Below are 12,894 nucleotides of genomic sequence, written 5' to 3'. Positions count from 1 at the left end.
CATGTATACTTCAATACAGACTCTACAACAGGAATTGTGCTTTAGAGACACAGCAAACGGCATATCTGGACCAGACTCTCCCTGCGACTGATGCAACCGCTTTGCAAACTTGTGGAGGCCATCCGTCACCTCGGCCAGAACGAGGTTTCCTCCCCGGGCTTTTGTCCCTCCCTCTGAGAATAAAGAGGCTGACCTTGTGAATCCTGCTGGCTGACGTAAATAGACTGCAGTTAACTCGCATCCTGTCTGCGCTGGCCCGATGAGCCACAGGCCAATCAGCCCCTCTGCGGTCCGTCTGTAGCTTTGTTACCCTCTCCGAGCCCCTGAGGCTGCTAACTACACACCACGTCTCTCCTTAGAGCAGAGAAGATCCCACTTTTTAAGCTGTGGAGGCCTCAACTTTAGATAACAATACGCTGAAAAATGAGCAGCATCACAATTCAAGATCTAATTGCTTGGCTGTAATTTGATAATGAGAACCTGCTGGGAAAACATCACATGACAGAGCTGTAAAACACAGCAATAAATAGGACCTCTTTAATTGAAATCATCTGAATCCTGTAAGGTGGTTCAGTGTGAAAACTCTGGGAAGCATCCCTCTGCAGCATCATGGTGCTTTTAGAACCAAAACCCAAAGAATCAAAGAGAAATCAGACATTTGTGAAAACGGCAGCGTCACAACAGTTTCCATTCACAAAAACAAAAACCATAATTCCAGGATTAACTGCAACTAACCAAATTCAATTGTTTAAAATTAAGGTGAAAAACATCTAAACTTTTTCATCAGTTATATTCTGAAATGATCAGCTACTCATTCATAGTCATTTGTATGTTTTCTGGTCATATTTATGTGCAGAATAATGCAGAAAAATACTGATTTACCTTTCTGCAGACAATAAAAATCACAATCTATACGAGACAAAAATCAAGGTTCTTTTCTCTTGAATTGAACTTCAAGTATAAAATAGGACTTGAAACAACATTTAAAATATTTGGCACACAAGAAAAAACAGCCATGTTTGACTTAGTGAGAATTTTTAAGGAAAAATAAAGATAAAAGAATGTTTATAACTTGATTTTAGATTATTTTTAATAATCATCATTAAACTCCACAGGCTCCATCCCTCAATAACCATCAAGCTTGATGAAAAGGGTGTTTTTAACATGTTCTTGTGGCTTTTTTGGATGATGGAGGACTTAAATTAAAAAAATTAAGATTAAAATTGCATTTCTGAGGATTTCTTTATTATCAGGAGTAGACAAAAAAATTACATTTGAAAAAGAGTGTTCTGGGAGGGCCACAAGCTCTGTCTATATCCATGTACATCTTCATTTTCCTTGTTTTCCAACTGTATGGATGGATAGCCCCAATATTACTTGTCCTTTTTGTTACATCAGGGGCTTTAAGTTAGCCTGAGAGCATGTAAACAGAGAGCGCCCATCAACATCCACAACTCAGAGGCAAATTTCTGATGAACTCCTGCCATTCCACAGAAACTAGGTCCAGGAAAACAACATTATTTTTTAAATGTTGGCCAAAACCAGCATAATTACAATTGAAAGACCACTAGGAACACTTTGAAAATAGTTTAAAAGATGACAGAAGTGGGCTTTTAAAAGAAATTAAATACATGCCAGACCAAAATTCAGTCCGTATCAGGTTTTATTCTATTTATGATTAAAATAAATAGCATTTTTTTTTAAATTTCTATTTAAACCTAAATGTGTGAGTATGAAAACACTTTTTAAGTCTAGTTTCACCGCAAATCTGTGCGTAAAAAAATAAAAATAAAAATCCCAAGTGTGCATGGAGGTCACAGGGCTTTTGCACAAATAAAAAAAGCAGAGCGCAAACCGACAACAAAACAAAATCTACATTTGCATGAATAAAAGCAACCCAGTTCTTTATTCCGTGTTGTGTAACGGCTCACAATGCTGCAGGCTCACCTGTGTGAGGGGGTAGAGAGGGGGCTGTCAGCACCTAGCTTAATGTCATCTCCATTAAGGGATCATATTTGTGCCTCAAAAAGGCAAAGGAAAAAAGAAAAGAAAAAAGGCCGTCTTTGATTGGTACACAGGAGCTGCTGGGTTATGCAATGCCACCGAGCAGGAGGGAACAACTCAAGAAATGACGTTACATAACGGAAAAGGCACATTCACACAGCCCACTGGGCAGCCAGGCGGAAAACAGGGTTCTGGAGCGTTGAGGGAACAGAAGAGGAGGCAGAGGGGAACGTTATGGTGAGAAAGAAGCGGTGTGTGGGAAACGCCGCTCTGGCTCATGTCGTCAGGCTGAGGGGACCAAGGTGCAAAAAACGTCTACAGGGACAGAAAGAACCCTGTGTGAATGGAGACGCCGCTCCTCATTATCATGCGTAAAACGTTTCTAGGATCTACGCTTAAAGAAAAGCCATCGGTGTCCCTCAGTACATGTCATTAGGAGGGAAAAAAAACGAAATCCAGAGCCCCGGGCATCACTAAGCAAACAAATGAAAGGGAAGCACCATCAAGGACTGTTTATTATTCAGTTAGCTGCACAAAATGCATCACTTCTGATTGCTGAGTACAAAAGTTTTTTCCACATTTGGGAGCCATACTGTCCTCTTGTTAGCTTTCGACTAAACGGGTCGTATACAAAGTGGATGTAAAGCAGAAATCCTAACCATCACTAGCTTTAAACTAACTAAAACTAGGTATAGAGCATTACCCGTGATAATGCTAGTGTGAATGCTGTAAGCTGAATTTGGCCGCTGAAGATGCTAGTGCTGATAGCTGAAGATGCTGAAATGGATAGCTAAAAGCGCTTAAGCTGAAGCTGATATCAAGCTAAAATTAGAATAAAATGCCAAATTAGCCTAAAAAACTGAAAGAAGGCAAAATTAGCCAAAATAGCTAACATGCAGCTTAAATATTAGCTTAACTCCAAATTAGTCTAAAAACTGAAAAAAGTCAAAATTAGTCAAAATAGCTAGCATGTAGCTGAAATATTAGCTAAACTCCAAAATAGCCTAAAAAACAAACAAAAAAGCCAAAATTAGCCAAAATAGCTAGCATGCAGCTTGAATATTAGCTAAACTCCAAAGTAGCCCAAAAAAAACCTTAATAAATGCCAAAAGAGTCAAAAAAGCTAGCATAATATCATTATAACTTTCACCTTTACCACACTATGACTCCATATAATAGAAAGTAATGACTAATGGACTACTAAATTAGTCGCCGACTATTTTCATAATCAATTAGTCACCGATTAGTTGACTAATCGAAGCAGTCCTAGTACTAAAAGCATCCATGGCACCACAACTGCACTGAGTAGCCATAACCAGCTGAAAAGTCCAGCATTCTTTAAATACCAACACAAGAAAAGCCTTTCCCCTTTTTTTGCTGATGTTTATTTAGGATTCTGAAAATAAATCTGCGCTCGAGGCCGCAGCATCACAAAAGTAGAGGGGGAACATTTGCCGTTCTGTGACGCAGCTGTTCAATAAACCCAGGAGTTTCCACATCAGCTGTGGCTTCGCCGCCGCCATCGCCAACATTTGGTATGAATTCAAAGGAGCTGGGGCATCAGCTGCAGGGTGGGCTGATCAACTTTGAAGCGAACACCAAACCACGACTGTAAAAAGGAAAATAAGACAGGAAGTGGAGCGTTTTTCCTCCTGAAAACACATTAACAAGGGTGGATTTAAGTTGTTTTTGTGCTTCTCTTCACCTCCTGATACATCTATTTGCTAACTCTCACCTCCGCGCTGGATTTCTCACTCATCTGAGGACCAAGATTGAACTTCGTGGAGCTCATTCCCACATGTGACAGCAATTAGACATCATGCTGATGCTGCAGGCCTAAACTTTACTCCCTCTTTGACCTCACGTCACACGCCTCCCTCAAAATTAAACTTTGATATCACTGTCAACACCTCCTCTCACTGTGCCTCCTCACAGTTTCTCCACCCAGAAAGACACACCCCAGCCTAAAATAACTCCACCATTAAAAAAATACATCACCACAGCGCCGTGACTCACCAGCAGCAGCAGCGCGTTAATACTGGACCAAATCTGTATTAGAGGAAAATAAATCTTATTTGTGCAAACGCTTTTCCATGCCACTGACTCTGGAGCGCGGGATGAGCAGCAGATGCCTCGTCTGTTACGTAAGAGGACTTCCATCCTCTCGTGTTTTTCACCCCCCTGTTAGTGTCAAACGTGAAATATGGAAAAGATGAAGAACAAGGAGTTGCTTTTTCCTGTTATGTGGGAAACATTGATAGTAAGCTTACAAACGCTTTAATCTTCAGAAGGTTTTCCACTGAGATAAATAGGACAGGATGTATTTAAAGATGAAAATGACTGTTTATGTTCAATCGCCTTTAATCCTCTGCATATCTCACATCCCCTACAGAAAGTGTAAGATCTTTGCAGCAGCTTTTTCCCCCCTCCAGGATCTGTTTATTTTATTTATTTTTTGCTTTGTTTACAGGGATGCAAAGCGGTTTACAGGTTTTTTTTCGTGACACTGACACAGCAATGTTGCTGCACTTTTAGTGGGCAATCTCAGCATATGGCAGGTCTGCACTCTTGGCAAGCCTCTCCATCAGCTCCTCTCCAAAGCCAACTGCCAGGCTGGATGTTTACCAAACACAACAAATTAAAGGCGGCAAAGAAATCTGTGTCAAAAAAGAGATGGATCTGAATTCTTCTGAGTGCAGCACACACTAAGTTTTACTTACTATGCCATGGAGTGAAAATTTAAAGCTGTGTTTGCTGTAGGATCTTTTGTTGACTTTTAGTTTGTTTATTAACCCTCTTGCTACTCCAGTTTGTGGTGTTGGTCCAGAAATTTGCAGTTCAATGCGTAAAAATTGTCAAATTACAGGAAATTTAACTTTTTTTCCCCCAAAGATTAACCAGTAATATTATGGATTTTGACCTCCAAAATGCAGCTTTTAATCACAGCTAGCTTTGTAGGGCAAATATATCAATATTTCCTCTTTATTAATATATGAAAATCTCCAGAAAAGGTCATATTTGGACAATAAACTCACAAAATAAACATAAATAAATGCTATTACTTAAACAACTTGTGGATATGAATTAATTTGACGTGAATTCAGTTTCATGTGTTAGTATAAACACAATAAATTCACATTATTAATCAAATCAAGCTTTTGGCTGAAAAAGCGGGATCATAAATCACCGTCCAAAACTACATTTTCATCCCCAAACCTTAAAAAAATCGAGTTCCACTCACCAAAATACACCGTCTTCTCACACTTGGGGCATTTTGAAGCCATATTGGACCAATGCGAGTCGAGTCTGGGGTTTGTTTTAGCTTTTTTGAGGGGTTTTATTGGCTTTATCTCTTCGTGCTGTAGCTCAACAGCAAGTGTCCCGCCGCTCGAAGAAGCTCCAGCATCATTTCAGCCCACGAGACGTCGTTTACATAGCTCCGCCCCCTATTCTCACGACCCCTTCAAGACAAGCGGAAATTTCAGCTCCGCTGTAACGGCCGAGAAATCCCGCTTTTATCTCGTCTCTTTTTTCGTTGTTTAGACCGTAAAAAACAACTTCTTTTTGAGCATTAATCCATAAGGACTGTCCATAAGAAACAGATAACATAAACAAATTCGCTAAACAATAGCCATATTCAGATTTTGCTTTTTAAGAGCCATTAGAGTCGTATTTCGAGTTTTATATTGAGCTAAGCCACCTTTAAAAAATGTAAATATGTATAAGAAAAAAAAGGAGAAGCTTTATTTAATTAACACAAAACACTAACATTGCAGGTATATAACTATATTAAATAAATTTTAAATAAAGTCATTGACACAACAATTTTTCCTCCATTTTTGTTTTCCGAGCAGAACTTGAAAGCATCCTTTTTCATACAGGCCAGCCTTGGTGGGTGATTTTAAGGCAAGGCCAGGCGGGAAATCTTTTGGGCAAGGATGGGGTGCACACCCACTTCCTTTTTTTCCGTCTTCCATGAGGGGAGTAGGCAGTGTTTGGTTGAACAACAATGCTCTCTTTCAGAGTGACTGTTAGGAATTTAGAAGGCAAGGGAAGAAGCTGAAAACGTGGCTCTGGTGGATCAACTTTCCCCTTAGAAGGCTTGTTGGCTTCAAGACAAATTAAGCCTACTGAGACAGACAGGCGGAGCTGGAAAGTAGGCCCCAAATTGTGCACAGTGAAGCATCTCGTGAAACTGAAATAGTGATCAGTTCACAGAGTTTTCTTTCCTCTCGTGACAGGAGAGAATAATCTATTTCACACATTGGTGCTGTCTGTGTCTCGTCTTTTCGGTGACATAAACCAGATCCTGATCCAGGAACAGCAGCCCTGATATTTCCCACATCTGCGTAACAGCTGATTAGCACCCGTCAGCATGTGTGTGACTTCCTTATCTCCGGGTTCACTGTTTTAAAAAGGAGACAGTCAAACGGTCAACAGGAGATCTGAGAGGCTTTTGGCATACAAATTTGACAGTGAGAATAGACAAAAAATGTGTGATTACATGTGGAAACCGGTTCACTATTGTTTGGCTTTATTGCAGCTTCAGCTGCTCAATCAGATCAGCAGAGAAAAGGCCAAATGTCCTATTAAGTTAACCAAACGTGAAATGTGGGGTAGCATTTTCCTTATAGTTTTATATTTTGTTTTTAAAACCCCAAAAGATCATTTTCCAGTTTTGTGGATTTTTACATCAAATTTAAGTGAATCAATGTCTTTGATAGGCTTGTTTTGAAAAGTATGACTTGATGCTTTTAAGTAATGGGTCATGCTAGGAAGATGGAAGATTGGAGGAGACAGATCCAGGCCGAGAGCTTGTCTTTGAACGTTGGTCTGATCTGGTGCTTGCAGAGCGTGTCTGCTTCTCTGGAGCACATCAATCTCTTCATAACGGGTAGAAAATGAAGGCTGGGGAAGTTTTATAGATCACTGTCTGCATTGTGTCGTTCTACAGCTTTGACAAAGAGCCTCAAAGAATAGATATTTTGACAATCGGGTTTAAGAGCAGAAGAAGCAGCTTGGTCTTGGAGACTAATGCAGCCCTCCATGGTGAGCCAGACCTCCCCAAGTGTTGATTGATGAGTGTGATTGCACATCAATAGATGATAGATGGACTTAAATGCAAAAATCTGCTCAGAGTCCTCAAAACTACAGGTGTTTTTTGGCAAGAGCCTGGCCATACAATTTATATCCCGATATGTATCTCACAATATGATACATATCGCGATATATCACAAGACTGTACAAGAGCAATTTATCACGTAATTTGTTTTTAAAAGTATGACTTAACTCTACCTGAATAGTAATACGTCTTTCATTGTAATAAAATGGTAGCAGCAACATGGCACAGAGTTTTGCTTCAGTACCCAACTCAAGCAAAAACTAACAAATATTTAAAAAAAAAGCAAAAAAAAAACACACACAAGGGTGACTGAACTGCCAACTAGTGGTCAGGGCTTTAGGTGAAAAACAAAAGCAAGACACTGAAGGGCGGTCATAAATAATTTTTAAAAAATCGTCTTGTTAACATTTTAAGTCGATAGAAGTATCGGCAAGTGAAATATCGCGATATATCGTCGAATTGTTTCCCCCCTATATTCAAAACCCATGATGTGAAATAAATGACTTCTGTTGACATGCAAGTTTGTGCAGAACAAGTCAGGAGCCACAACAGAAACAAAACTGCTGACCATGTTGTGCAAATGAGACGGTGGACGTAAATATAACTTATATATTTAGCCCCATGAGACTGCTCAGACTAAAAAGTATGCACAAGTATTTTTTGTTTTTAATGATAATGATGATGCCAATCACTGAGAATAAAGGTAAATATAAAAATAAATGCTTCAACATTTTGACAATGTGTCTGAACTCCTCTTTAATAGAAAAATATAAGTATATCCTATATGATACTTTTCATTTATCCAAATCTCTTGACCAAAGGTCATAAATAAAAAACCAAAACTTTGTCTTTTATCTTAGTTCGCACATTAACCTGTCCCATCACCTGCTTTCCCTGAAACCTCTCAATACTCATCTGAACAAAAGGTGAGGGTACAGCTCAGAACTTCACATTATCCGATTTATGAACAGGATTAAAAAAGAACATATGCAGTCATAACAGAGTCTACGTCCACTAGAACTGAGTCCCATTTTTTTGCCAGTAAAACAATAAAAAAAAGTAAGACAAAGTGAAAAATAAATGATGACCTCTATGAAGAAATGACTGAAAACAAAAGCTTGTGCGGCCTGAACACAATCCATCACAGGACTAACCGGAAACATTTCCAGTTGATTGTATTGGTTTTGTTTACGACTCTTTGCACTGTGACCTATATCTCATTTAACCACATTGGGGGTTTGGTGCTTTTAAGGACAAGGTTGACTGGGTATTTTAGACTTGGAAAGTAAGGATTGACTGCATATGAGAACTGGACCGAGTGACTCCTCCCCCCCTGGCATTCCAATCGGGAAGTACCTCATAGCACCAGGAGCCCAAAATATTCATTTATGCTCTGATACTATTTTTATGTTCTTTCCAGCCTAATTTTTTGTCATATCTTTTTTTTTCTTTATTGCACGTGATTTAAGTTATAAACTGACCAATCAGATGCCTCAATAAAAGGCCTGCTGACCCCCAAACCAGCACACCTTTAAATGGACTTCCAACAAGCTCACTCCTAATTGGGGAGAGTGGTTGCCATAGAAACAAAGACTCAGATCAATGTAGATCAAACAGTGTTTACCGAAGTAGTCTGGCTCCAACATGGTGGTGCCTGTATTGGCAAAAAATAAGAATTGAATTGATTTCAATGAGTTTAAACTGGAAATAAGCCATTTTTTATGGGTGGCATGCATGTTTATTGTTTTTCTTTCATCAGTTTTGTTATTTGATGCCAAAACCAAGCATTTTTATCATCATATTACTCGTTTATTCAGTGAAAAGCTTCTTTCCCATAATGCTTTTGGAGATTTTCACAAGGAGACTTGTTTTATGGATTATTGAAAAGTTTTCATTGAAACAGCTTTTTGAAGAATTTTAATGAGTAAAAAATCATTAATATAATAATACTACTAATAATAAATACATAAAAAATAAAAATAATAAATAAAAAAAAATACTAATAAATAATAAAAAAAATAATTTTAAATGTTTTGTTTTTAATGATGAATGATGACTTACCCAAATACTGACTAAAAGAAACACAAAAATTATTTACTTAAATTTTTTTTATAAAAGTATTTTTACATCAGCAATAATTCTGAAATTCCAAGCAGGCAACAGGAATTGTAATCTTATTTTTATGAAATTCTCAGGATTTCTGGAAAATATTTCACTTTTCCATGATAGAGGAAACAGCAGTCCTTACAGGCTTTTGTGTTTTTAAAAAGTAACCATAAGCTCATGCTTGTAGGGTTTTTAAATATAGCCTCAAGAGGAAACCACTTTCCTGACGGGTTTCAGCGCAGCACCTGTTTTGAACACCACTCGCCCCGAGACACAATATACCAGCCCGGTGCCCCAAGGTCAAACAGGTGCCGCTGCCCCCAGACGGTGGAAAGCTCCTATTTCTACCTTCACTTCCTTCCTTTTTCCTCCAGTCTTCTCCACCCACCACACTCCCACTGCACAAACCCGAACATAAACGACGCGATCCACGTGAAAAATGCTTTAAGGAGCCCCCACAATGATATCAGGAAACAATAACAAACCTACTCTTCTCACCAAGTGGCGTCCAGATCTAACCACATGAGTCAGGATGGACTGAATGGTTCTGAGGTTGGTTTAAAGGCCTCCACCAGCTGTAGGTTTTCTGAAAATGTAAGCATGCATGTATAACACGTGTCCTGCAGAGTGAGGGGGAAAAAACGCGAATTAATTATTCAAATGTTCCCACAGCACACGCTCCACAGGGACGATTATTTTAGAACCAGAAGTCAGTGTTTATCTCCGCTAGAAGACAGAAGCCAGACTGGAAGTTCTCTGCAGGTGATAAGCCTGAAGATGTTTGGAGAGACTGAGTGGGCAATGAGGGTTTGAGAGAGGGCAACTTTATCCACTGGATAAGACTACAATGACAAGCAGGATGCTTTTGGTTTTTTTTTCTTTTTTAGATCTTATCTGGAAGATTTATCTTTTTCTTGCTGCATCACAAGACATTTTCAAAATGCAAATATTTCCTCAAAAAAAGCAAAAATAGAAGAGTTTTGCTTGTAAAACTGGTAATTACTTCACTGTATTTGATCCTAATGGTTTTCCTTTTTTAATCAGTGTGGTAAATGTAATTATTTTACATCAGATATATACTTTAAATTTTGGTTAAAAAAAGAAACATTACAGTAAAAGAAGTTTTCCTTTGTTCTTAGTAGTAAAAATTGTGCCAAACAACAGTTTTGTGAATTTCAACCATTGTGCATTCCATTGGCTCAAGCTCAAAAAATTCAAAACTACTATGTCAATTAAAACATATTTGCAAATTTAAGTCAGATCTCTCAAATGCTTGATAAAAAATAGGAAATAAAGAGAATTATTTAGCTTTTCAGACTAGATTTTAACCTTCTTATCAGAGAATATTTCATTTCTCCAGCTCAGTTAGAACTCATGTATTGTCAGATAAAATGGAGTAGACTGGAATTTTTTTTTTTTTATGATATAAGATGCTATTAAGATTTGTAATTGGCCTCTGCGATCACTTGTTAAAGTATTCACATACAAATGGTAAATATCCAGGAAACATTATGTCCAGAAGCTGATCCGTCTTTAGCAAAGATCAAATATTGCTAGCATATGTGCAATTAAAACTATTATCACAATTCGGTCAAATGGTGGCAACGTTACTCATGATATTATGATTTCTGCTGGATCTATTTCAGTAGTTCTTCCTTTTCTGGCATTTTCAGCTTTCATCCAGAGTTTTTTGCACCAAGGAGCAGCGCCTTAAAAAACATTCAAATTCATATAAATGTTTTATGTATCGAACACCGGGATGAAAAATATATTATTTAGTTTTTTGTGAGGATTGTTTCCTTCAGCTTGGTTCTGGTCATGCTCTGTTTTGAGATGTCAGTCCCACAGTCTGGTTTTTGTCATGTTTTAAGTTTCTGATTCTAAACTAGATCTCCTGCATTCATGGCTCCTATTCCTATTGACGGGCAGATGAAGCTTCATGAAGCATTGAAGCCTTTCACCCAATTGATGAATACAATATAACCCAAAAAGTAGACCACCTTAAAAAAAAACAATATAAACTTATGGCATTTTAGATTAGATTAGATCAGATTAGATTAGATTAGATTAGAAATTGTTTATTTCAAGTAATCAAGAAAAAAATAATTCATGTGCAATAGAATCGATCACCAGACGTTTACATCCATAAAGACATGTCAAAAACAGGATAACTAAAGATAGATTGCCTGTAAGGGAGTGGGAGGAAGCAAATTCATAAAATCCCACCCCGGCTCGACCTTTCCGTTTCCTTTAAGTGTATTATCATCTGGTTCATAACTCAAGATCAGATGTTTATATCTTCCCATCATAGATTCAGGTTATTAGGAATCCTCAATTAAACAAAACAACATTGGAAAACTGGGTTTCTAGGTGCACCCAGGGACTGCAAGGGAGTCTTGTTTGGGGACTGCAGGATTTCTTCTCTGCTCTTTGCAGATGATATTGTCCTGATGGCTTTGTTGAGACAGGACCTCCCGCATGCATTGGGGTGGTTCATGGCTGAGTGTGAAGTAGCTGGGATGAAGGTCAGGACCCTTAAATCTGAGGCCATGGTCCTTGGCCAGAGAAAGGTAGTTTCTCCTCTCTCAGTGGGTGGAGTGCTCCCCAGACGGAGGAGTTTAAATATCTTGGGGTCTTGTTCAAGAGTGAGGGAAGATTGGAGTGTGAGATCGACAGGTCGATTGGAGCGGTATCCGCCATTATGCGGTCACTGTACTGGTCCGTTGTGGTGAGGCCAGAAAGCAAAGCTCTCGATTTCCCGATCTTCATTCCAGTACTCACCTATGCTCATGAGCTCTGGGTCGTGACCGAAAGATCAAGATCCCAAATACAACCAGCCGAAAGGGCTGGGACCCTTGAGATAGGGTACGTTTGAAATAGAGCCGCAACTCCGTCCCATTGAGAGGACCCACTTGAGGAAGCTCGAGTAATCTAGTTCAGATGCCTCCTGGACTCCCCCCTGACGAGGTGTTTCAGGTATGTCCTACTCGGTTGAGGCCAAGGTGAAGACCCCCTGGAGAGACTACATCTCTTGGCTGGCCTGGGAACGCCTCTTAGTCCCCCCAAGAGGGGATGGAGGAAGTGATTGTGGAGAGGGAATTCTGGACATCTTAAGTTAGATTGCTGCCCCCGCGACCCGGTCCCAGATGAGCAGAAGAAGATGGATGGATGGATGGATGGATAGATGGATAGATGGATGGATGGATGGACGGACGGATGGATGGATGGATGGATGGATGGATGGATGGATGGGTGGATGGACGGATGGATGGATGGATGGATGCATGAATAAATGGATGAATGGATGGATGGATGGACGGACGGACGGACAGATGGGTGGATGGATGGATGCATGGATGCAGTTTTCAGACAGAAAAATAAAAGATGGCTTTTCAATACAGGGCACCTACTGGAATTTTTTCCAAAAAACAATCCAGCTTTCAAAGCTCTCAACTATGCCTCAGTTTGATGTTATTATGAAGGACCTGGAAGCAAAATCACTAATACGTAACTGTTTTTAATTAATTACTGTGTTTTATTGTGTTTTATTTCATCATATTTATTTATTTTTAGCGTATTTTAATTCAATGACCTGTTTTGGGTGTGTGTACTTTTGCATCTTGACCAGGACTCCCTTGAAAAAGAGATCAATGGATCTCAAT

General features: G+C 39.1%; 1 protein-coding gene across 2 annotated transcripts in view; it reads right to left on the bottom strand.

Annotated features, from left to right (window-relative positions):
- crip2 (cysteine-rich protein 2) overlaps positions 1-5,445 on the bottom strand; it is a 22,292-nt gene extending 16,847 nt beyond the window's left edge. The window contains exon 1 of one of the 2 annotated variants that reach the window (XM_024282829.2): positions 5,246-5,445. In XM_024282829.2, coding sequence (XP_024138597.1) covers positions 5,246-5,288 — 43 coding nt within the window. In that variant the 5' untranslated portion in view covers positions 5,289-5,445. The remainder of the gene's footprint in view (positions 1-5,245) is intronic. The other variant, XM_024282756.2, reaches the window with a different exon arrangement.
- Positions 5,446-12,894: the final 7,449 nt, after the last annotated feature.

The sequence above is a fragment of the Oryzias melastigma genome, linkage group LG22 (assembly GCF_002922805.2).
Source record: "Oryzias melastigma strain HK-1 linkage group LG22, ASM292280v2, whole genome shotgun sequence".
NCBI lineage: Eukaryota > Metazoa > Chordata > Actinopteri > Beloniformes > Adrianichthyidae > Oryzias > Oryzias melastigma.
The sequence above is the reverse complement of the archived record's forward strand: the minus strand, read 5'-3'. Positions and strand labels throughout refer to the sequence as shown.